The sequence below is a fragment of the Microcebus murinus genome, chromosome 5, assembly GCF_040939455.1.
Source record: "Microcebus murinus isolate Inina chromosome 5, M.murinus_Inina_mat1.0, whole genome shotgun sequence".
In the NCBI taxonomy this organism is placed as follows: domain Eukaryota; kingdom Metazoa; phylum Chordata; class Mammalia; order Primates; family Cheirogaleidae; genus Microcebus; species Microcebus murinus.
The window spans coordinates 14,844,262-14,870,839 of record NC_134108.1 but is presented as its reverse complement, the minus strand read 5'-3'; the positions used below and the strand labels follow the sequence as shown (position 1 = coordinate 14,870,839).

Genomic DNA, 26,578 nt, shown 5'->3' with positions numbered 1-26,578 from the left:
TATCATAGGATTTTAGTCCATATATTCCCTCCTAAAAAATAAGCATCATAGGCTAGGCATGGTGGCTCATGCCTGTAATCCTAGCACTCTGTGAAGCTGAAGCGGGTAGATCATTTGAGCTCAGGAGTTCGAGACCAGCCTGAGCAAGAGCAAGACCCCATCTCTACTAAAAAATAGAAAGAAATTAACTGGAAAACTAAATATATATATATATATATATATATATATATTTAAAAAATTAGCCGGGCATGGTGGTGCATGCCTGTTGACCCAGCTACCCGGGAGGCTGAGTCAGGAGGATCGCTTGAGCCCAGGAGTTTGAGGTTGCTGTGAGCTAGGCTGACGCCACGGCACTCTAGCCAGGGCAATAGAATGAGATTCTGTCTCAAAAATAAATAAATAAATACATGTATCATAGAGGCAGGGATGTTTATTCACTGCTGTATCTTTAGTGCCTAAGGCAGTGCCAGGCAGATAGTAGCTGCTCAGTAAATATTGAATAAATGAATATATCAGTAGATTTCAAACTCAAAATATGTTTCTGGCATAACATAGACTCTACTTACGTGTTTATTTCATTGCCCTGAGTCAAGTAGGCCATCAGTCATAGGGGGCTAAAATTTGACATTATACCACCGAGTAAAAAGCTCAGGTCACCATTCTGACTAAATCAACTTTTTAGACCAAAGATTCTGGAGTTAGTATGGCAATGCATCAGCCAGAGCCCTGGCAAAAACTGAATTAGCTCAGCTGGTTCAAATGAAGGGTTTAATGAAGGGGCTCCTTCCTTGGTGGGGGAGGGGGAGGGATGTGAGGTGAGGACAGACTGAACAGCAGGAAGCCTTGGCCACTGTTCTCTGGGACAACCTGCAGGGACCCTTGAGGGACCAGGGGACAAAACAGAGTTAAGGAAGCCCAGTGAGAGCTGGAACCATGGGGGGCTGCTCCCTAATAACTAACGAGAGAACAGAGGAAATGCCCCTACTTCCCTCTCTTCCTGCTTCTAAATCCCGGTGCCTCCTGTTAGCCAACCCCCCTTGAAAGGTATAGAGCAAGGAAGCAGGTGGGCAGACCTCTGGCCAGAGCAGGGTCAGGAAAGGTGGGGACGTGGGGAATACTCATCCCAGAAATTCTTTTTGTTCTTCTTATATTTTAATTACACAAATAATACATATTCATTAAAGAAAATGCAGAGACTAAATCAAAGTATGCAGGAAAGAACTCATCCATACTTCCACTTCTCAAATCACTTGTCTCAATGTTTTGGCTTTTTCTCTTTCTTTTCTTCTTCTTTCCTATCCTTATAAAGGATTTAATAATTTTTATTCAGAATAAACAAAAATAAATTTGGTTACACTTGTTTCTTGACCTAATTAAGATTAAACCTGCAGTTGAACAGAGAGCTCTTTTTCCTTTCCTTTGTTCTGGTAACATAAACAAGTTACTTCATGTACCTCTGTGGGAAATGGGAATTAGGCAAGTGTTTAGACTCACAAAAAACGTTCAGCAAGTTTGGCTCTCGGCTCGGATACTAAGTAATTAAATATAAGATGAAAGATGAGTCCAACTGGGCATACTCTGGAATGGGAATTCCAAGTGAAGGCAACCTAGTTTAGCTTGATTTTATGGTCAACATAAAGTTACTATCCACTTTTAATATTAATTGAAGGGCGGTTTTTGAGAACAGAGGAAAGAGAGTTTAGATAGAAAAATTGAGCAAATGCTTCTGTACACAATTCTTGGCAGTTTCCATCTGTAGTGTCCCACACCGCCTCCTAACCCTGGTCACACTTGTCATTTTGTGTCTGGGGCTTGTCCAATCCTACTTGACAGGAGCTCCAAGAAGGCAAAGCCCACGTCTATTCACTGCGCCCAGCACGGAGCCTGGCATTTAGTAGGTCCCTGTGAGCGAGGGTGAGTGAATGGTTGATGTTGTTAGTTCAAGGAGAAAGAAGGTGTGAAGGGAGAAGGACCAGCAGTTGTTCTGTGCTTGTGCCACTGTTCTGAAGGGCACAGATCAGTGTGCATGGCAACAGATGGGTATTTAAGACTGTTGTGATGCTAATATACGAAGGGCAGCAGCCTTCCTTACCTTTAGTTAAAAAAAATCCTGGAAAGTAGTAAGTCATCTCAACTCATTTAGAGAGGAATACATTATGCTTTCCTGGAGTGGAAACTATATTTGGCCTTTTAAAAATCTCTGCCTGAATGGGATCGTTCCCATGCCTTGGTGCAGGAGGCCAAATAAGCTCAAGCCACCCACTTCAGTTGTAGAAATTATATAGTCTCCCTGAGATAAATTCATTTGCTCACAGGTCATACATCTTAGAGGTTAAGCTGTCAACTGCTGTGACATTGAACATATCTTTGGGAGTGGAGGAAGATGACTGATTATGATGATCCCGAAGGACAGGAATTGCTTGGGGGAGGGGGAGGAAGTCCTGAACTGGTTGAGAGACTGATTCATTCATGTTTGCTCCAAGCAGCTTGTCTGTGTCTTGTGTCTCCCTGCAAACTAATTCTCTCCTCTGTTGCATTTGAGAATTGCCTCTCTCAACCCACCGTCACTGGGTCCATGGGAGGGGGTGGGGGCAGCCGGCCATGTTGAGCTGAGCCCTCCCCTTTGCCCCCTGGCAGCCGTGGAGCTGTGCCCAGAAAGAGGAGGAAAGCCTAGCAAATGGGGTTGCCTCTCACCTCTGCCAGGATGGGAAATTGTTTTGCAAGCTCACAGAAAGGCTATGAGCCTTGATAGCTGTTACTCTGAAACTGTAAGATATTCTTCTTTTAATTAGTATTTTGGAAAATGCACACTGCTGCAGGATTTCAACAGAGCATCCAAGCCTTTTCTGCAAGTTCGAGTACATTTTTTAGAGTGTTTCAAAAGTATAGATTGTGTTGAATGCCTTTAGTTATGAATGGATTAGATGTGTGTTATCTCCTGGAGAAAAATGTGTCTGGAAACGTACTGCATTCTTCAGGGATAATTAGTTCATTGTGCTTAGCACAGCAAGTCCTCCATTGGTGTCCTTAAAGATGGGACGGATAGATTATTGAAAGCAAGAGACTAGTTGCAACATATTTGCTTGCTTGATATCTAAAAATTGTTCAGTTCAAAAAAAACCAAGACTTGATTTCATCATCAAATAGCCTAATAAAAGAACAGAGTGAAAAATAGAGCTAATGATTGTCATAGAAGCAGAAAGATGAACCCACGGAGGAATGCCTGAAACAGAGCAAGATTTTAGAGTCCCAGAATGTGTGCCCTTCAAGGCCATCTCAGTTCCGTTTCATGGCTGAATGGAGGTAGGTATACGATGGAGAAGTGAAATCGTAACTTGATTGCAAGGAAAGGATATTGTGAATAATAGGCTTTGTTTGTTTGTTTGTTTGTTTGTTTGTTTTCCAGAATTCTTATGACCATGGCTCAATACTGACATTTAGTGCAATAGGAGCTGAGAAAAACTATGTTTTCAGTTGGATGGTTTGAATACTGGTAACTATTTAGTATGTATAGTTCAGTTTCTATTGTTAGATGCAGTACTCCAGGACTAACAAAAAATACTTTCATTTAATTTCTCCCATACTTCTGAGTGGTTTTGTCTAGCTTAGACCTATGTCTTTTGCTGAGAGTAAATATTTTTTAAATTTGTGAAAACAAACTGCCTTGCCACTAAAATTATTTCACTTGGAAAAAGCACCCTTTAGAAAGCAAAACACCAGATTGGCTTTTTTTGTTTGACAAAGTGTGTTGGTTGGTATAATAACAGTAAGGCAGAATTTGGTTGGTATAACAGCAGTAAGGCAGAATTTATAATTGGTGACATTTTCCTGGTTTGGAGTAGACTGTTTAAAGAGTGTATAGATTTTTATTAAATAACAACTGCAATGCAGAAGAGTGTTAGCACAGTCTCTCTCACTTTCAGGAGGAAGGTCAGTGTGTCCTTCTAAGGGACTTCAATGCAGATGTGTGACACCTTTTGGCATGCAGTTTTCTTAATATTATATTTATTCTGTGGTATGCTCTTAGAAAATGTGGTCTCATGCCTTTTCCTTTCAAAGAAAAAAGTTCTTATAGACCAAGAATATATTAAGAATGTTTTGTCAGTGGCCTGTGCTTCAGAAAATAGTTGGTTTTACCACTGGCCTTGGAAAATATGCCACCATGGCAATATCTTAAATCACAAGATAAAGAGCACCCCACCACCACCACCATGCATTTCAATTGTGTTCTGTGTGTAAAATGTATTTATGTCTTAAAATACCCTTTATAACTTCTAGTACCTTTGTATCTGAAAAGGTACAATTATTTTCTAAATCTGCCTTATCCAATGTTATGTGAAGCAAAATCTTTCCTTGAACCCAAAAATATATTCATGCCTTTGCCCTTCTTCCTCTCTCAGGCCATTCTTTCCTCCTTCGTTGCCCAGCTTTTTGAGCTGTTGCCTGGCTGCAAAGTCTGCAGAATGTCTCAATTAGGTCAGGCCTTGTGAGTCCCTAGAACCGTGTGCTGTCTATGCTTCCTGCCTTCACCCTCCCCTTTGTGGGCTCATTCCTAAAAAACCTGGGTAGGTCCTTGGAAGGGTGAGCAGGCTAATTCACACTACTGTGGCAATGACTCTATAACCCTTCCCAAGGGGATACAGTGGTTTTTAACTGATGTCTTTTACCTTGAGCTAAAAAGAGTTGGTTTTTAAGAGTAGAATTCCAGGCCCTATGGCAGACTTCTGAGAAGGGATTGTTTAAATGGTGGAGACTTTCTGGTCTTCCTCCAATTAGGCCACAAGGCTGGCCTGCACTTTCCTTGCCGGCTGGTTTGTGTTCTGGTTGCTACAGACATATCCTGTGGGCACTGCACTTCCGTGCCTCGATCCCCCATTCCAGATGGGGACATTGAGAATTGCACCTGTTCCTCCTGGTTATGGGAGAGAAGTGAAAAGAGCTGCTTTCCAGTAAGGGTACCTTTGTTGCCTAACAAGGCTTACATGTTCCTTTCATTGGTGACCACTCTCACTATCATTTAAAAAGAAATTTTGCTGAGCAAAAATAATGTTTTCACCCAGTGTTACTATTGGCAAATAAATTAAGCAGTGACAAGGATACCAGCATTTGTGCCTCTTGTGTGTCTTAGGACTTTTTTCTTTTCCTGCATGAACAATGGCAAGACAGCAGGGCACCTCCAAGAACTGTTAATAGTCCCAGGTATCCAGCATGTGGAATAGGAGAGGGGAAGGACTGGGATATGCAAAACCATCACAGAGCTGAAGTGCAGCAAACTCAGGCCTTAAGAAAACACTGAGGTGCAAAGGGCTCCTCTGCTTTCAGGTGTGAAAGAACCTTGAATGTTGCTCAAGAAATGTATTAATACCTTTCTCTTCCCTTTGCTTTTCCTCTCTGCTAGTGTGTGCAGGGCTCCTGCACTATTCATTGGTTAATTCATTTATGAAAATACCTGGTACTGGCATAAATATAAAGGCAAAAATGTGCGTGCGTGCGTGCGTGTGTGTGTGTGTGTGTGTGTGTGTGTGTGTGTGTGTTCTCTGCTTTGAAAAAGCTTACAGTTGTAAAAACTAAATTCAAAATACTTTAAGCCCTTGATATTTGTGAGTGCAATATATAGGGGGTTTCAATTATTTGCAGGTGATAAGGGCTGTCTTACATATACAAGTTGATGGTTTTGCTAAAGCAGGAATTGTGGATGCACTAACAAATAACCGTGCCATAGGACCAAATATGGCCTGTGTAGTCACTTTGAAGCTGTCCTTCTGGACTGCCACTTGTTCACAGGGTAGGCACAACTGACTGCCCACTGTCCAAACTCAAAGCAGCTTTGCTGTTTTTGTTTACTTATACACAGTGTCTCTCAGAAATGACTTTTTACAAACATGTTTCTTGGCAAAAATAAAAGATATCTAAGTATACAATAATATTCTTATTGGAAGATGAAAGTAACTATTAATACTTGGGATCTGAGGATATACCCAGACAATAAATGAGTCAAGAGGAAGCGGAAAGCCTCTGTATGTTCCACCCCATCTAAGAGTTTAGATCTTTGTATCTTTCATGAGAATATCAAATCTACAGTATAGGAAAGGTCCCTCCCCCCACAGCAGCCAATGCAGGGTAGGAGAGAGACCATTAGAAAATGATCACGTATGAGACCACGTGGTAATTCAAAGTGTAATAAGTAGCTGTTTAATTAATGGAAAGAGCAGTGCACTGGAGCGGCTGTAGCAGATTGGCAGGGATTTGAGCCGACTCTTGGTTGAGCAGACTCTTGGCTGCTTGGGCGCTGCCATGGGGGACACCCAGACTTCATTTGGAAGGCAAGAGAGGTTGCTGTGGAGGTCAGAATGGAGGATTAAGACACAGTCTCAATAGTCTGGGGGAGATCCTTCCTCTCAAACTGCCTTTTCAGCGTCCTTGGTTTAGTGATTTCTATCAAACTGGTATATATTTTGGGGGTAGAAATCATTCCCAACAAATTGTCTTCTGAACTGACTGATGCAGTTCCATCAAAATGACTTATTTAAGTAGCCCTATGTAGGTTCAGCCTTATTTGGAAGGTAACAGGCATTAAAACAAATTATCCTATTATGTTGTTAATTTTAAGTCACTTAGGCCTGATAGAAATAACTATATTAAAGACGATCCGCTAATGTTATTTTCCACAACCACAAATGAACGCTTTAAATGGAACTTCTATTTAAAGGACTTGAATCCTTTGAAATAGTTTAGTTTTAGGTGTCTATACATGGGCATAATCTATAATTTGATTTTTAGTTCCATGGTACAGTGGTATCAGTTTTCAATAGCATTTTTGTACTTCTGGAGACCTTCATTTAAAGAACTCAATATCTTTTTAAAACATAAACCTTTTGAATCTTTATATAAAAATAGTATAGCATTTTTAAGAAGGACAGGTGGCCATAGGGAAATTGAAAACCCCAAAGAATTTGAAGGTCTCACTTACTAAAGTGTTGTGGGAATATTAGATCATTCTGTCTTTACTACTTAGTATTTAAACATATAAAATCATAGAACTTGACTGTTTTCCGAAGAAATGCCTATACATTTTGATTTTAGGTATTTGCCTTCAGATTTTTTAAAATGTCAAATGTATTCATGTTTAACTTTGCTGAAAACACTGTTAAGCGTCATGTTAACAGAAACTAATTCTCCAAACTGCCTTCAACTGGGTGTTATTCACTGCCCCACCCCCACCCAAGAATGTCATTTTAAAATTTATGTTAAAGATGTGTCCATTTACTTTAAAACAAACTCATAGTTCAGAAATTGAACTTGAAAATATCAGAGCTCCAAAGATCTTGCTTATTTTGTGGAGGGAGTTTAATGAGAACCGTGACCAGAGCCGGGAAGGTAAAGCCCAAGCAGCTTTAGGCGAGTGTGGGTTGTATTTGATGTTCACAAAAGAATGGAAGTCGTAGGGTGTTGCTCAGTGAAGTGTGCATTTTCAAGTTACCCACAGTGGTGTCTATTGTCCTGTTTCTCAATTGAATGATGTCATGTTTCATTTAAGGCTCTTAGTGATGCTGAAGTCTGTGGTCTGCACACTAGGGGAAAAAGGCAGTGAGAAAGTTGCAAATCAGGTTTTTGTAAAGCCTTTGTGTGTTGGGTTTGAGAGATAAAAGCTGACTCATGCAATATTCCTACGGAAGGCGCTGCACAGACTAGTAAAGGCTGCCGCTTCTACCTGACTGAGCGCCCAGTGAGGTCACTGCATCAGCTGAAGGCAGACGATGTGCTTCAGCCTTAGTGGAGCTCAGGTGGGTGCTAATATGAATGTCCCCAAAGAACCGACGCGGGGACAGACTGGCTCCTTCCCGCTCAGAGTAGCCGAGTAGCTGGAGAGGCCCACCGAGGTGAGAAAGGGTCGCAGGGAGGTTTCTTCCCAACTGTGCAGGGACGGAGGCTTGGCTATATCCTAGTGCAACGCTTCTGTCACAAACACGATGGGCTGAAAAGAGTTATCCCACAGGGGAGTGAGTCGAGAAGATGATTTCGTTTCCTCTTCCATCTGAACTGCAGTCTGTTTTAAATGGTTTTTGTCTTGGTTTGGTTTGGTTTGGATCTTTCCTTAAAGTTAAGTTGCAATATCTAGAGAGCTGATGTTTGTGTCTCTGGGGAGAAATCTAAAATCCTAAGTTGTTGTAGCATTGCATGCTCAACATTTTAATATGCTTTCTTTTTGAGCTTCATGCAAACTAAGCTGGAGGAACAAAATGTTTGCAATTTTATGCTTAGCAACTGCAGTGATGAAATTCAGTCTGAGTCTGGTGGCAACCAAAGTTGACCAAGTACATACAGTTTCCATTTTGAGTGTTTATTCGTAAGAAATAGTTTTGTTAGGAGCAGTGATTGGGGAAAGGAGGTGTGGATTGTATTCAATACTGTTGTCCATTGGAATCAGATTTTATTTTGTTTTATTATTTGAATTTAGTGACACCAACATTTTTGAGAGAAGATGTATATATTTGGTATTCCTTAGCCACATATTGAATGTTAACATTATTTATTTTGAATGTTAACATTATTTTAATTTACTAAAATTAAATATTTGATATGAATTAAGGCTATGATTTTAATTTCCTTAAATAACTTTTTCAGAGTATAAAATATATTTATTGAAGAAAAGAAATATTTACAGATAAATATCAAAGGGAAAAATAACCATCTACTTGATAAAACCAAAGTTAATATTTTATCATATATCTTTTCAGTCTGTTTCTAATATTGATAATAAAGAAGTGGCATTTGAAATTCAAAATTGGGATCACATTTGTATATGTTTCTTAAACCACCATTTTACTCAACTGTATGTTATGACTATTTTCTACAGTCTTAAAGATTTGAGAGGACATGACATTTAATCATTTATATTGCACCTTCTAGATGGATATATTTATTCATATCTCTGTTGTTAGACACTTCGATTTCTCTTTTTTTAAGAAAATGTTTAATGTACTTTATGGATGGATTTATTTGCTCAGAGTGCTATTGTGGATCACTTGGAATTCTCCTCATGTTCCTCTGCCTTTTTCTTTAAGAAAATGTTGTTTCTCTTAATGCTTCCCTCCCAACTGTGCAGGGATGTTTTTGGAACTGAGTGTGTTCAATACAGATGGAGCTTGTATATATAACAATCATTGTTTAGTTACTGCCTTGAGACTGATGTTTTTCCACTAACAGGAAGGTGCTGTTCAAAGTGAAGCTGGAGCATAGATTATTATTAATCTAAATTGAAAATGGTTTTTTAGCTTTTGGCAAACTCAGTGATAGACAGTATTTCATCATCCAAGATCTGATATTAGTAGGATGTAGAAGGAAATTGCTCTGATGGGGCTACTGCTTGTGCTGTGACTCCAGCTAAGAATGGGCAGTGCAGCTGTGGCAGCCAGTGATTTTCTGGGTGTTTCTGGGTTGGTGTCGCTTCATGAAGGTTGGAGGGGACCTGGAGAAGTCATCTGGTCCAGCTGCCTCACTTACACGCGAGGAAACCAAAGATCCAAAATTGTAAGCCTGGGTGGTGCAGAGCTGGGGCAAACATTCAAATCCTCTGATCAAAAGAGAGAATTAGGTCGTAGTTTAATTTCTGGCTGGTCCTCTGAATTCTTATTTTTACACTCACAGCTGGGGATATATTCATGCTTACATACACTCTCTCTTTCTCTCTGTAGGTCCTCGTGGCACATGGTACCCTGTGCTTTAGACAGGTTGCCTGTATTGAGGCCTTCATTTCCTGATCTCTGAGTTCCTTTTCTGCCCTGCTATTTTATGAATCTATACCCAAGTACAAGGAATAATGGACTAGAAATCAGAAAACATACCATCTGGGCCAACTAATATATATATAGAAAAAATTAGCCAGGCATGGTGGCACATGCCTGTAGTCCCAGCTACTCGGGAGGCTGAGGCAGAAGGATTGCTTGAGCCCAGGAGTTTGAGGTTGCTGTGAGCTAGGCTAACACCACGGCACTCACTCTAGCCTGGGCAACAAAGCAAGACTCTGTCTCAAAAAAAAAATAGAAAACATACCCCCTGATTCAAAGTTTGACTTTGTGCATGATGTTACCTAATCTCTCTGTTTTGTCTTTTCCATCTGTGTTTTAAAAGTGAGACACATAAAAAAACATTGAGGTTGGTTTTGGTGTTTTTTTAAAATAGACAATTTTGATACAGAATTATAGCAATTGTATCATAGTAAGGCTAATCTGTTATCAGAGGGACTGTTTCGGTGATCTCTTGCTGCATAACAAATCACCCCAAAACTTAATGGCTTGACAACAACAAATCACTTTACAATCTTCCCAGGTTTCTGTGAGTCAGGAATTCAGGACAGGCTGTGCTAGGTGGTTCTGACTTGGGTACTGTCATGGAGTTGCAGTCGGACACAGCAGGGCTGGGTCATCTGGGAGGCTTCTCACATATGTCTAGTGCCTTGGCTGGAAACTCAAGCAGCAGGGGTGGGAACAGCTGGGGACCCTGGGGCATCTCTCTGCATGTCATTGTGGCCGCACTGTATGGTTTCTTCAACCAGGCTTTTAAATGTGGTGGCTCAGGGCAAGTCCAGTGCCAGTGACTGCGTGGTTTCACCCATCTTGTGCTCTGCCATGGTCTAGGGCAGCTGGTATCATTCTCGGGGTTGAGGCAAGGTTTCTGCCACTCTGGGTTCCAGTGCCAAGGGGAAAGAATGTGGAGGAATAATGTCTCATGTCTTGAGAAATGGACCCCCAAAGGGGCGTATATCATTTCCATTGGTGAGAACTTGACCACATGGCTGTATCTACTGACCAGGGAAGCTGGGACTTGTGCTCAGCTGAAACTATTCACTAAGGAAAAGGGGAGAGTGGATTTTGGTGTACAACTAACAGTTCCTTCTGTCAGTGGTAACACAATGAATCATGATACAGGGTGCCCCATAAACTCCTTCATATCCCACACTATGTCACCACTAAAAAGCATACAATAAAAGTGAAAATAGCTGCCTTTGCATTAAAAGGCTTCAGGGAATTCCTGTAGGTCCCCTTTAACCAGACTGGTCCAGAGTCACCACTTAGCTGAGGCCATTTATCTAATATTAATACATAAGCTCCATTAACTATCTACTTAATCCCTACTCAACTGATATAACCATTGTATCTCTTAGTTTCCATTGACTCATGTCTTAGTCTATTCAGGCTGCTACTTAACAAACTACCTTAAACTGCGTGACTCATGAAGAACAGAAATTTATTGCTTTCAGTTCTGGAGGCTGCAAAAATCCAAGATCAAAATCGAAGTGTCAGCAGATTTTGTGTCTTCCGAGGGCCTGTTCTTCGTAGATGACACCTCCTATGTGTCCTCACATGATAGAAGGGGCAAAACAATCTCCCTTTGGACTCTTATATGGACACTAGTCCTATTTGTGAGGGTGGAGCCCTCATGACCTAGTCACCTCCCAAAGGCCCCACCTCCTAATACCATCACCATGGTGATCAGGTTTCAACATATGAATTTGGAAGGGACACAAATATTCATACCATAGCAACTAACATGGGAATCAATCAGTAAATTACATCAGTATTTAGTATCAGATTTTATAGATTGAAGGAATCTTTCTTCCTCATTCAACCCCTTACCTCTAGTTTGAATAAGAACATTTTTGCAAAACATCTTCTTCCATTCTTGATCTTCTTGCACAAATACTTGCTTTACTAACTCTAGTGGTAATGAGATTTTTTAAGTGTGGTAAACACCTTTTGATTTACCTGTTGGTACTTTATATGTCTTCTTTGAAAAAATTTTATTTAGTTTCTTTGCCTGTTTTTTAATTGGGCTCTTTGGGTTTTTTGCTTTTGAGTTGTTTGAGTACTTTATATATTCTGGATATTAACCCCTTGTCAGATGCATAGTTTACAAATATTTTCTCCCACTCTGTAGAATGTCTCTTTGTTGATTGTTTCCTTTGCTGTGGAAAGGAATTTTTGGTTTGGTGTAGTCCCGCTTGTCTATTTTTCCTTTTGTTGCTAGTGCTTTTGGTGTCATATCCAAGAAATCATTGCCAAGACCAATGTCATAAAGCTTTTTTCTTCTATTTTTTCCTAGAAGTTTTACAATTTCATGTTTATGTTTCAGTTTTATGTTAAAGTCTTTAATTTCAAGTTTATTTTTGTGTATGGCCTAACTTAAGTGTCTGTTTTCATTCTTTTACTTGTAGATTTAGGAAAATGTGGTATATACTCACAATGGGAATATTATTCAGCCATAAAAAGGAAATCCTGCTGTTGCGACAACATGGATAAAGCTGGAGGATGTTATGCTAAGTGAAATAAGCCAGGCACAGAAGGATGAATACTATATGACACCACTTATATGAGGAATCTAAGATAATCAAGCTTATAAAAGAAGAGAATAGAATGGTGGGTGCCAGGGGCTGGGGAGAGGAAGAAACAGGGGAGATAGTAATGAAAATATATAAATTTTCAGTTATGCAAAATGAGTAAGTCCAACAGCATCGTGCCTATCGTTAACAATATTGTGTTGTATACTTAAAATTTTGCAAATAGGACATTAGGTTAAGTGTTCTCATCATAAAATATAATAATAATAAAGAAGCATAAGAAAACTTTGGAGGTGATGAATATGTTCATGGTGTAAATTATTGTTTATGACTTTGAGGCGCTGCCAAAGACTAGCTCTATTTAAATGGACTTTACTGGCTAATAGAATACCTTCTTACTTATACTTCAGTCTTTCTGTGACCTCCCCTTCTTTGAGGGATTCACAGAAGGTGTAACAAAGAGCTACATAATTTTAGTTATTCATTGGTGAGCACAACACATTCTCTTGACTTCCATGAGTATCCTGTCAAGGGACTCAGACTAGGTATTTGATGTCTAGAATAGCAATGAGCAGTCCCTGCAGTGAGAAGAATTTCTGCTTTGCCTTCTAAAGTCCTCCTTGGGCACTGTAGGCTCTAGGACCATCAAGTACTCCCTTCCACATGCAGACATGGTCACAGGAAGCCATGGAACTTTCTGCATCCAACCTCAATCAGCCTTCAAAACCAGTTAGAGCCAAGAAGTGTTGCTTTTGATTCTGGCAGTGATACTCCAAAGGAGAGCAATTAGTGGAAGTTTGAAGAGTAAACAAAGAAAAGCCAAGCAATGATTAGAGCTCTTTTGCCTAGAAAAAAAATGAGAGCGAAGGACTTTCCATGAAGTAAAATGTGTGAAAGCATATCTACGTGGGAGCTGTCTGGCCATTTTTTCCTTTTATTAATGGTGACACAAAAAAAGGGGGAATATTTTATTTTGATGGCTTTCAGGCTAACCGGTCCTCCTAGTTCTAAGAATCAGCAGGTCTCTGAGGCCCTGCCCATAGGTGCTTCCACCCCACCTCCTCCAGGTTTGCCAAGGGTCAGACTGACCACAGTCCTCAAGGTGGGTGGAACTGGTTTATTTTAGGGTATTCATGGTCAAATGATCGACTGGCTATGGGCCATTAGCAAGGTTTGGCCAAAAGTTCTCAGAAACTGTTATATTATTAGCCCTGTGTTTGGGTTTTTGGAAGAAAGAGAAGTTATGAGAAGGAATGCAGTAAATTACCAGAATACTAATACAGCCTGCCAGCACCTTTCACTCAAGGCAAAGGAAAAAAGCTTCCTTGCTCTGTAGTTTTTTATCTGGATGTTTTCAGTTTATCGTGGAAAATCAGTTACCCCAATACCTACTGCACAACGATTGTCTCCCAACTCCGTTTTTGCTCATTTATAACAATATTATGTATTAATGAATGGAGTAAAAAAAAAAAAAAAGGACAAACTTTGTGTTGTTTTCATTTCTCCATTCACTATTATATGAACAAAGATTGATAAGGTGTATTTAAAGTTTCAAGAATAATAGAACTAGAAGAGTTCTATTAATAGATTAATATTACCCAACTAAGATATATACAAGTTGCATATGTAATTTTTTTTTTTTTTTTGAGACAGGTTCTTACTCTGTCACCCAGGCTAGAGTTCAGTGGCCTGAGCATAGCTCACTGCAGTCTCAAATTCCTGGGCACAGCGATCCTTCCACCTCGCCTCCCAAGCAGCTAGGACTACAAGCACTGGATGCTGCACCCAGCTAATTTTTGTATTTTTTTTGAGATGGGATCTCACAATGTTGCCCAGCCTGGTCTTGAACTCCTGGTTTCAAGCAATCCTTTTGCCTTGGCCTCCCAAAGTGCTGGGATTATAGGCATCAGCCAACCCACCCAGCCCCACATATGTAATTTTTAATTTTCTAATGGCCACATTAATAAAAGCAAAATTAAACCTGTGAAAATAATTTATTATTTAAGCCACTATCCAAGATATCATTTCAACATGTAATTGATATAAAAATTATCAATGGGGTATTTTGTATTTTTTGTTTCATACTAAGTCATTGAAATCCGATGTGTATTTTGCACTTACAGCTTGATTCAGACTGGCCACATCGCAAGTGCTCAGTAGCCACATGTGGCCAGTGGCTACTGTGTTGAGCAGTGCAACTGTAAAGATAAATATTAATAATTTGTGAGTTGTATTAGAAAGAATAGGCCAGACAGGACGAAAATCTTAAATTATTTTGAGGAAGGTGAGAACAAGACTAGACAGTTTTTATGAGGTACATTTCCGTATGTGAGAAAACTGTAAATATCTTCTAAGCAATGAATCAACATGAAAAATGTTCTCCATTAGCAAATGCAGGCTCATATTCCATGCAGACCTGGGAGTCACAGAGTCTCCTTTTGATGGTGTGGGCGAGAAGGCTCTGGGAAAATGCTGTGCTGCTGGTGGTGATGATGATGATGGTGGTGGTCGTGGTGACCTGACTTTAAATGTTTCACTTCTGTCATTGGTAATTTTGGAAGGTATTTAGTTTGGGGCAGGAAGCTTGACTAAATACTACAGACACCAAATATGTAAAATATCCTATTTTATAAAGTGCCTGGTTGGCAGGCTGGAAAATAGGCTGGTGCCAGTGGCATTGCATACGTAGCCTGGAGCTGGGACCTGGGAAGCCTTCCTTGGAACGGTGCCTAAGTCATGTTACTATTTAAGATCTGTCCATGAAGGGATCCCCTTTTGACCTGAGTTTCGCATCCTACTTTCTCCCACCTTTCAAAATATTTTTAAAGGCTCTGTCATTCCTAACAGCCCAACATGGACGTCTCTAAAAACAATTTGATCCCTTGGTCCTGATATTGGCTGTCTAACTTGAAGTGGGAAAGCAGAGGAAAAGAAATGATGATAAGAAAGAAACGTGTCTCCCTATTATGTTCATTTTTCGCTAGTCGTGATAATGAATACAATGCCAAGAGTTCTGTAACTGTGTTAAAAAAACAGTTTTCTATACTAGACAGGGGATTGATTCTTATCTAGTTAGAAAATCAGAACTTGCCCTGGAGACTGAGGTATCCAGATCTGTGGGGATTAGACCTTTCCAGATGTCCTGGCCTTTCGTGTATAGTATAATATATTCAACTTACGTTTGGTCCTAAATCATAGCCTGATTGGACCTTCGGGACTTCAAAGTATCCTCATATACTTCCCGAGTCAGTGCCCATTTCCTGCAGTGAGATCACCCTCATGATCATGGGTGCCAATGGAAAGAAAACTTTGTGTCTGCCCCTGCTTTGAACTGCCCATAACTTTAACACCAGTCCCAAAAGTGAGCAAGCGTCTTTTGCTGCAAGCATCCTTAAAAGCATGGCTGCTTCTTGGATTTTTGCCACACTCAAGTTGGATCAGGCTTTTTAGGTCAAGTGCATTTTAACTACTATAACCAATTCATGTTTTATAGGCCATAAAGTTGTTATAAAGCAAGCAGGGAGAATATTGCAAAAGCTTTAAAAATTTGTGGCAAACTCATACCATGTGGTAGTGGTTATGCTGATAAATTGCTCATTTCCTACACATTTCATACCATTCCTTCTTGTTGACTCATAGTTCCTTTATTTTACATTCATAATTTTAATATTTGCATTATAACTTTGTACTAATATTTGCCATGAATATAAACTATCTAGAAAAAGTCTGTTGAAGGATATAGTAGACTTGATGGATTCTTTATATTTTAAAATATTGGTACCAGCTGTTTGATGATCTTTATTATAGAGTCAAACCAAATTCACATTCCTGTTGAAAATTGATCATTAATATTTTTTTATTACTGTGTGTGTCATGTTATAACCTTCTAAATATAAGTTTCACTCTTCTATTTTTCTAACAAACCCTGTAAACATGGATTTTGGTAATAAGGTAACCTGCCAAAACAAAGCACATTTCTTCATTAATCACATTCTTTATCACAAGGCATTTTGTTTCTATAAACCTGGAATCTCATTATCATGGGTGAAAAAAATGTTGATCCCGCCTTACGAATGAAGAAGACTGGAACTTTGAATGTTTCTGAAAGTTTTTTTTCATGCAGGTCCTTTTTGGACCCAAGATTATGTTTAAATGCTATGGGTATTCTGTGACCTTTTGACTTAGCAGCCCGACTTATTTTATGCCCTATTCTAAACACAAACAGCCCCATTTCTCAGAAGTTTTCTCATAACTTAGTTCCTATATTTATCATTTAATTGTATAACTACACTGTTATAACTTTACTTGTGGCATGTTGTACAAACGTACTCTCTAATAGTATAACTTGATATATGTATGCCACAAATGGAATGCCAGTTTTTAAGAAGAGATTTAGAGAAATGTGAGAGGGTAAATTTTAAATGGGGTGTGGGTCTCAACACAGTCATCTGTCACTTAACAATGGGGATTACATTCTGAGAAATTTGTCTTCAGGCAATTTTATTGTTGTGCAAACTCTATATATAGTGTGGCCCACTAAGCACCTAAGCTATATATGGTCTAGGCTGTTGTTCCAACCACTCTTTTATATGCAGTCTGTGAAATGTCATTATGTGGTACATGACTGTATCTTATTTTGCTTTTCTTGCCAAGTGTTAGAAAATGATTGTCCAGGCAACCCTTTTCTTTAATGCTGTATATAGGTACAATGTATAGTTGTCAACATCCATTAGATCAAATGGTAGTGGTTCCAGGATTCTAGCCCAAAATTTTGTGGAATTATGATAGAATACTTAAAACCTAGAACGTTTCTCGAAATTCCATAAGAATCACAGAGGGTCCTTTTTAAGTACGTAAGAACCACTTGTGGTGCTTGTTAAAGCAATAGATTACTCAAGCCGTGATTGCTGAGCCTTTAATTTAGTAAATCTGGGGTAATCTGCATATATGAGTCATTCCAGGTGGCCACACTTTTGAGCCAACAGATATATTAATAGTGCTTCTCAGACTTTAATGTGTGTACATTGCACTGGGATGTTAGTAAAATTCAGATTAAAGCTCAGTAGGTCTAAGGCAGAAGCCTCGCTAACAGACTCCCAGGTGATGCTTGTAGAAACTCTAATTTTGCATCTCAATCGACCACAGGTACCTTTGCATTTCCTTCTGTAATTAATTTGCCATCTTCTTGTTATTGACCACATACATTTGGGCTAGGTTTTCACCTCCTTTCAACCTTCTGTTGGATAGAATTTCAAAATACTTGCCTATCTTGCTTATCTTGTCCTTTGTATTTGTTTTCTTTAACGCACGTAGATGGGCACCAGTTGCGTCCTGAAGCGCCATCAGCTGTAACCAAAATTCCAGCTCCCAAGACGACAGCCAGGCATTCCCGCTCCCAAGAACCGAAGACCATGGAGCTGTCTGACAGCGACCGACCCGTCAGCTTCGGCTCCACGTCGTCCTCAGCCTCCTCCCGGGACAGCCATGGTTCCTTCGGCAGCAGAATGACCTTAGTTTCAAACAGCCACTTGGGTTTGTTTAACCAGGACAAGGAAGCAGGGGCCATAAAACTGGAGCTGATGCCAGCCAGGCCGTTCTCCAGCAGCGACCTGCAGAGGGACAACCCGTCCGGGCAGCAGAACTCCGAGGAGGCCAGCGAGAGGCAGCCCAGGGCCCCGCGGAGAGCGGACGCCAACGGGGCACCCAAGACGACTGCAGACTCGGCCACCAGCCCCAAGCTCCTCTACGTGGATAGAGTCGTCCAGGAAATTCTGGAGACTGAGAGGACTTACGTGCAAGATCTAAAAAGCATCGTAGAGGTAAGGCGGACTTCACTTTTAACGTCTGTCATGCAGGAGAAATATGCTTGCAAAATAAAGAGCCAGGTGTTGGGGACGTGCATGTCCCCTAAGATGTAGAAAGGGTGTGAATGTTTAAAGAGATCATAAGAGAAACCCTAGGGCTGCACTCACTGGGTTTAAAATCCTCTTGATATTTGCATGAACACATCCGTTATGTGTTAGCAAGATCGACAATACGGTGCACAGACCAGAATGTTGTGTTAATTAATTCTACACTACAGATAGCAGAGTGCCCCACACATAGTGGAGCAGACAGATGGAGAAGGACCTTAAGCCTCCTGGTGTGTAGGTATCAGGTGTATCCAGCTGAACACATCAGCTGTCTTCGCCTTAATTACTATTCTCTGCCGGTGTCTGGGAGCTTCCAAAACTACTGACACCTGGGTCCCACCCTCAGTGATTTCATTGGCCTCAGGTGTGGCTTGGGCAGCGGAACTATTGAAAATCCCCAGGTGATTCTAACGTTCAGACAAGCTTGGAGTCTCTGTTCTCTCCTGCTCCCGGTCTCGGTTGCTATTTGGGGAAGGCAGTGAAAGGTACGGAAAAACTATGGGCTTTGTCTTGTCTTGGGTGGTTTTTTTCTGTTCACTTTTATAGCAAATGATTTTATGTAAATTATTGTCTATAAATTATTATAATTCTAAATTGCTTACATACATTATTCTGTGTGAATTGACCTTGGTTTATATACTAGATAACATCCTATGGAAATCCATTTCTTAATTTGATTTTGATTTATAGGTAAGTTTTAAAGGATAAAGAATTACTAGAGGAGCTCAGATGTTAACTCATTCTCAATTATAATTAGGATTGTTAATATCTCAAAGGCAAATTCATATATTAAAGCAGCACTTGCTTTGCTGCCTGGTAACACACCAAATTCTTTTGTTAGTGCCTATTTCCTGTTTTAGACATTTAATCTAAAAGTGTTCCATGGCATAGTAGAATATTTGCTGATGAGCACATTCTCCATCACATACATTTTTATAGCTTTAGGAAAGAAATCCTAAAGTATGATTGTGTATTGAGTTCCACAAATGGTAGAACCAGACGCTGTCTACTAAAAATAGTTATGACATGCCTTCCCAGCAAAAATAGAAAAGTCAATGGACAGTCAACCAAAACAATATGTGGTACCAAATGTTAAATAAAATAAGCCAATTTCTTAAAAATTCCACCTATGATGTCATTTGTACTTGAGAAGAAATAGCCAAAAGTTTTACAATCTCTCAGGAAACGTATGGTTGTTAAAGCTCTCTTTGGTCTATGCTTTTTTCCCTTCCTTTCTTGGAAACTTTTCCACCTAATCAAAACTCATCTTACTGAGAGAGAAACCTTTAGTTACTAAACTGGTATTCCATAAGCGCTGTTTTTGTCCTGAGGCTGGTTAATAAGGTAAGATATGAATGATAGAAAACAGATAAAGACCTTTTTTTTTTCTAAGAAAGTTTCAGCATAAGTTCTATTTAAAGTTGTCCAAATGTTCTTGCCTTTTTTCTTCTCCACGAATTTACCATGTTTTACACTAAGGGTTGATGAGCTTTTCTATACACGATCAGACAGTAAAACTTAGTTTAGGCCTTGTGGGCCCTAAGACTGTGGTCCCCAACCCTCTGGGCTGTAGCCCCATCTGGTCTGTGGCCTGTTAAGAAAACAGGGCCACGAATCACAGCCTGAGCTCTGTCTACCTCTCCCCACTCTCCCACCATCCGTGGAAAAACTGTTTTCCATGAAAGCGGTCCCTGGTGCCACAAAGGTTGGGGACCACTGCCCTGAGGTCTGGGTCACGACAACTCGGCTCTGCACAAGCAGCTGTAGACCTTGTGCCATAAAGGGGCCTGGAGGGTCCAGGAAATCTTTAGGGCCCCTTTGGCCCAAGGGCCCTCGTTTACTGACCCCTGTCCTAGGCTATAAATTTGTGCCACGTTTCATCAGCTGTGAAATGGGACTAATAAACAGTACCTGCCTCGCAGGACTATTAAGAGAATTGGGTAATATAGGAAAAGCTGACGCAAGTGTGCCTGGCACGTGGTGAGCAATTAATGGAAACTGTGATCATCGTCAGCTTCCTCTGAATTTGCTATTTAAGAGTGATCACCATGTATACTTTCTTTTACCTAAAGTCTTTCACAAAAAAAAAAACAATCAGATTAGCCAAATCAGGACAGCAGAAATTTAATTAGAAAAGTTTTTTTAAATGGGTGATTCCAACATTATTATTTTGAATGAACCCACTAAAAATCTGAGGTGAAAGCTAATGAGGGAAAGGAGGATAGTTGGGGAGGAAAAGGCCCAATTGTGGGGGGAGGCACCCAGGGAGGAAGAAGTAGATGCCCCCTTGTTCCAGAAGTCACTAGAATGCTTTGCCCCGTCCTCCTAGGAAACCTTAGAATCTCTTCAGATCAGGAGCTGGTGGCTCGAAGCCTCCCCTCCATCTGCGTTGCCTACGTGACCACCTCTTTTTCTCAGGATCACAACCTTAACAGGGTGGGTCAGCCCATTTTAACTAGTTATTTCCTTTGTGAAGGGTAACCAATTTTCCCACCTGCAGCAACTCGACCTAATGAAGACTTACGTGGGTGTACTTTTAAAATAGAGTACCAATTCCTTTAAAACCGCTCTTCCTTGATCTCTTCCTAACCTGTTTTTATAATTTGGTAGATGACTTCTCTAATAGCCTCCATTTTTCAAATGCAGAATTTTAAATTGGGAAAGGGGCTGCTCATGACCTACTGTGATAAACTATTCCCATCCTGAAGGATAGATTTTCCTCTTAGTTGGTGTGTTCCAGGGAAGAATTATTTCTGGGAGGAAAGAAAAACAGTCTAATGGTTGCTAGAGATAACTAATAAGTCACTTTTCATTTATAGAGTAGCACAGTTTCTGACTTTGTGCACTCTGCTTTATTGAATCTCCTAAGTTTAGTTAGTTTCTCCCCACAAGTGGTACATCTTACCTGCGTGCCATAGATCCATAACCCTCACAGCTCAAGTTCATGTTCCATTTTTAGGTCTTGTAAACAGCAACATTTTTGCAAAAGATCATTGAGATACATCCACTGACTTAAAAGACATTAACACAAATGACGATTTGACCTTTCAACATAGTCCAAATATCAGAGTAGCTTGTTTCCGAGCAGAGAGACTTCTAAACCTTAGTTGGGCAACAGGATTTCCAGATGTGGCTTCACATGCCAGGAAGCTTGCGTGCCTTTCTTTCAGACATAGGGAGAAATGTTACATTAAAATAATCCCCCATATATAGATATTTTTCCTTTCCCATGCCATTTAGGGATGCAGAAATGAATCCCTAATGTTTCCTGAAAGTTTAACTTAAAATGTGGTTTTTTTACTCCTCTTGCTCTTTGTGGCTTGCATTCCCCCAGATCTTTCTCTCTAGGCACCCCGTCCCCTTTGCCATCTTCTGCTCCTTTGCCAACACCTTCGTCATTTGCTTCTACACACTTGACGTTTCAGAGGGAGGTAAAGTCTCACCCATACTCAAAGGGGCAGTGGGGCTGTTATTTCCATTTTTATTTATGGCTCCCAAGAGCATTCACAGATAAAATGAGATAATAAATATGAAAGCAAGTTTTAAAAGTTAAAATAGCCACTGATAGAATTTGTGGAGAGAGAGAAATCCATAGTTGGAAAGTAGAACATAAGGCTCTCTTTCATCTTTAACGGGACCTTCGACTGACTGAGCAGGGACAGCCACGGGTAGAGTGGGTTTCTTTAATCTTCCCAAATGATCTATATAAAAGAGCCTTTGAGAGCCTCACAAAATTTGGCCTCGGATATAGTTCATGGCCTGTTTTAACCTTTTAGTAAAGTTTTTAAATAGTTTATAATGTTATATAATGCTGTGTAATGAGAAGTTACATTCCTACTACAAAACGGCATCTTTGAGCTCTAAAAGATGCTAAATTAAGTCATCTTTCAGGATGTTGAGGACATGTGTGTTGGGGAAAAAAGTGGGTAAAATGTTAAGTATAACATGATTTTTATTTTTTTTTATATCGTATGCCAGAGAGCTAAATTCCTTTTCAGGTACCTTTATCCATAAAGTTTGTTAAAAAGCTAAGTATTAGAGCCTCAGTGTTCAAAAACATCCAATGCTTAAGCATATCTTTGTTAGAAACATTCAGCGTAACTCACGAGCGGTAGCTAAACGAGGATTCAAATGGTGATCTGCAGCCCCCCAGCTCTGGTTATTAGTCTGTGTGGACTCTTTGTTTATTGAGTGATTGTACAGACAGTGTCAGGGTTGGTAGAAAGGAGAAGGGCATTTTTCACACTCTTAGCGACTTGAAACACATGAAAAGCTCTTCTGCACATTGCCATGGCTTAGAGAAGAGGCTGCTCTTAGTTCTCCAATTAATTTAATTCCTGCAGTACTGTCTTATGCATGGAGCAAGCTTCTCCCAGATTTGTGCAGAATGAGAAAAGGAAACCCTATAACTGGGCCTGGTGATAAAGTGGAATGTGGGTGGCTTTTGTCCTGGGTACCCCTCACCCGGGAGGACACTGGAGTTGGGAGGTGGTTCTGACAAAGCTTGGCTTCCCTTGATCCTGCTGGAGAGACAGGTGTGGAAGGGACAACTTGTGTCTGGTGTGGAAAGGACAACTTGTGTCTCTGCTACTCTTTCCTAATAAACCATAATAATTAGAGGGGTTCTGGGCATTCCCTGAACTGGCCATAGCTGCTTAGGACACTAGACAAAAGGAGGAAGGTTGGTTGTTTGTGACAGAGTCTCATTCTGTTGCTAGAGTGCCGTGGCATCAGCCTAGCTCACAGCAACCTCCAACTCCTGGGCTCAAGTGATCCTCCTGCCTCAGTCTCCCGAGTAGCTGGGACTACAGGCACATGCCACTATGCCCAGCTAATAAGACAGGTTTTGCACTTAGAAAGAAGGCTACTGAGAAGCGAATCAACACAGATTTTATTGTCTTTTTATTTGCAGATGTCCCCTCCATACTTTGCCTCCAGTTTAAATAACATTTATTATACTGACACTTTTTACAAGGTTCATTTAGACTAAAGTTTTTTTAAATACTGAGGGGGGAAAATGTCTTCAATGTGGAGTGTAGGAGTTGGCAGGGATTGTTTTTAATGAAGCTCTGTTATGCGGGTGGATTTAGTGCAACAGTTACACTGTAGTACTTAATAGATTATAATTTAACCAGTTCCCTAAGGATAATTATGTTGTTTGCATTTTTTCCTTAAAGAAAAATGTTGGTGTAAATATCCTTGTATGTGATTTCACACGTGAAAAAAGTCCTGTAAGTGGAGTAGCTGGGCCAATGGTCATGCACATTTAAAAATTTGCTGGTTAAAATAGCTAAAACTTATACTTAATATATACCAAAAACTCTTGTTCTTCTAAAATTGCTCTCAATAGAAATTGGACTAATGCTCCATAGCAATGAATGTTTTGTAGTTCCTGTTTCCTCATCTCAGCAACATAATAGTTCTCAAACTTAGTCTTTGTTAATTCTGATATATATATATATATATATATATAGTTTTTCCTATTAGGAGTTTAGTTATTTTTTATGTTTAAGGGTCATTTGTGTTCTTTCCTATGGTCTTTTCTCATTGGTCTGTTTATTAATAGTTCATGTACATTAAGGAAAATGACCCTTTGTGCTTGTAAATATTTTTCTCTGTCATTTGTCTTTTGACTTTGTTTATGATGCTTTTTTCATACAGAGATTTCTTATTTTTATGTAGGCAAATTTATCAATTCTTTCCCTGATGTTTTTTTGGTAGGCCTTCAAAGATTATAAAACTCAAAGACCACAATTTCCTGTACTTTTATGTGGCATTTGAGCACTTTTATGTGAATGTGTCTCTCATTTTCCCTCCAAGGGAAGGGTCATGGAGGAAGGTACCCACTGTAGCGGGGAGCTCACCCACTGACATGGATGGGTGCAGCTCATAGCTTGCTTTGGGGTGGGGGGGCAGGGCTGAGAAACCCAGGTGGGTGGTCAGGTGTGTACATGGGTTTTGTGTTCCTGTGCTGCTCTCTGGAACTGGGTGCAAGCGTCAGCATTCACCAGGTGTTTCTCATAGATGAAATCCTGTGTATGCAAAGGCAAAATCCAGAAATTTGAATTAAGTTCAAATTGCTCCCTAACATATTAATTGTGTGGGAACAAATTCCTGTTTTCAAAACAAATGTTACTGACTGTACTTATTCTTTGGAGTGTTATGCCTTGTTACAAATAGATCCCACCACTCCTCCCTCCCCTTTGCTCAGACTAGTAGATTAAAGAATACTATACCCATTGCCAAAAAAGATGGTCTTCCATTAATGTTAAATAAGATAAATAAAAACTACCACAAATACCCTGAATGCACTTTTTATTTCCACCTTATAAGAAAAAAAAAATGGTTTAAAAGAATTTCAAGCTCTCTTAGAAGTTTGAGAGTTGATTCATATTTCTGAAAACTAGCATGATTGCTTATAAAAATATTTTTAGGAAATTTTTCTTTTACTAGAAGAGTTTGCATAATTTAGTCAAATATTCTTGCACAAACTATGGCATTTGCTGCCAATGAAACTCTTTGTACACCAAGGAGACTTAATTTATCAGTTTATTTCTGACATTAAAATTAGAATTGTATTTTCCACCTACACTTTCAGATTCAGAATTAGTGTATTGAAAGAAAGGACAGACTTAGCATAATTGGAGGGTAAGAGTAGAATATAGACAGAAGCTGTGACTTATTTTATTCGTTTCATTTGTGTGCTTAAGTGCTTTCAAACATGCCTGCAACTGAAAAGTTCCTTTTTATTTTCTTAGGCTTTGCTTTTAAGGCAACATTTTGACTTTTAATGAAAAGGCATTTCACGAAACTTCACTTAACTCCAGTAATTGAGTAGCTATTATTACTGGTCTGCTAAAGAACTGCTAATATATTTCAAAGACTGCCTGTGGGCAAAATTCTGTTGAAGATTTGCTAAAACAGGCCCTGTTAGGTTGGGTTAGAATCATGCTACTTTTTTTTGCGTGCCATCTTGACTATTCTGTTATACCAAGTGGGTAGAAAATTATAGAATTCAGGAAATTATATTCTAAACCCCGCCAACCTTCATTTGGGAGAAGTTTCTCATGGCCAGAAATGTCTTCCAAAGGAAAGGTGTTATTTGCGCCTAGTGAAACTAAATCAAACAGAATTTCACCCAGGTTGTGTGACAAGCCTAGAGCATATGTGCTTTTCTAAGCACTCCATTCTAGAACACCTAGAAAGGAACAGGAAGCTTAGGCCAATGCATGACTTGCCAACCTACATAATTTAGTAGTTAACTGTTTTCCGGTCATTTGTTTGTGATTTCTCCTCTCCCCACAAAACAAGTGGATTGTTTTGCCACTTGAAGGGAATGGCATCGTTCTATATGGCAGCTTGCATGGAATTTTTTAAGTCTTTTTTTTGTAAAATATACATAAAAGTTACCATTTTAACCATTTTTAAGTGTGCAGTTCAGTGCCATTAAGTACATACACATTATGTGTTCATCAACACCATCCTTCTCCAGAACTTTTCCGTCATCCCAAATGAAACTTTGTACCCATTAAATAATATTTCTCCATTCCCCTCAGACCGTTACTCTACTTTCCATCACTATGCATTTGACCACTCTAGGTACCCCAGATAAGTGGAATCATATAGTGTCCATCTTGTGACTGGTTTATTTCACTTAGTATAATGTGCTCAAGGTTTATCCATGTGATAAAATTTTAGGGCTGAATAAGATTTCATTGCATGTGTAAACCACATTTTGTTTATCCATTCATCTGTTGATACACACTTATGTTGCTTCTAGTTCTATGGGATTTTTTTATTTACCAGAATGATACCAAATTTTAGAACTGGAAATAACTTGGTTAGATCTGACTGTAAATTCTGAAAGAGCAAGCAGTGTTTTAAGTTCGATAATTTATAACATTTTATATGTAGGTTTTATATTCCTTGCATGTAACACTGTATCTGACACTTAACAGACCATCAGTAAATATTTGCGGAATAATTTTCTAGTACCACCCTGTCAGTTTCACACATGAGGAAATGGAGATCCAGAGATCCCAGTGATTTCTCCAGTTGGAGCAAATCCTAGCTCTGTCATTTATTACCTTTGATCTTGAACAATTACTTAGTTCTGTAACCTGCAGTTTCTCCATCTTAAACTGGGAAAGATGTTGTGTATCTCCTAGGACATTGTGAGGATTGAATGAGTTAATGTCTGTAAAGTGCTTGGCACAGACTTGGCGGTAGGTGAACACTCAATGGCTGATAGCTGTCAGCCTCAGACCCTGCAGCCAAATATTGGCAGTACCAGGATGCCTCCCAGCCCTGCCTCCCAGCCCTTTCATGT

The 26,578-nt window shown here is 39.7% G+C and overlaps 1 protein-coding gene across 1 annotated transcript in view; it reads left to right on the top strand.

Annotated features, from left to right (window-relative positions):
* PLEKHG1 (pleckstrin homology and RhoGEF domain containing G1) overlaps nucleotides 1-26,578 on the top strand; it is a 212,322-nt gene that overhangs the window by 106,086 nt on the left and 79,658 nt on the right. Inside the window, exon 3 of the mRNA XM_012740928.3 lies at nucleotides 17,651-18,156. Coding sequence (XP_012596382.2) covers nucleotides 17,749-18,156 — 408 coding nt within the window. The 5' untranslated portion in view covers nucleotides 17,651-17,748. The remainder of the gene's footprint in view (nucleotides 1-17,650; nucleotides 18,157-26,578) is intronic.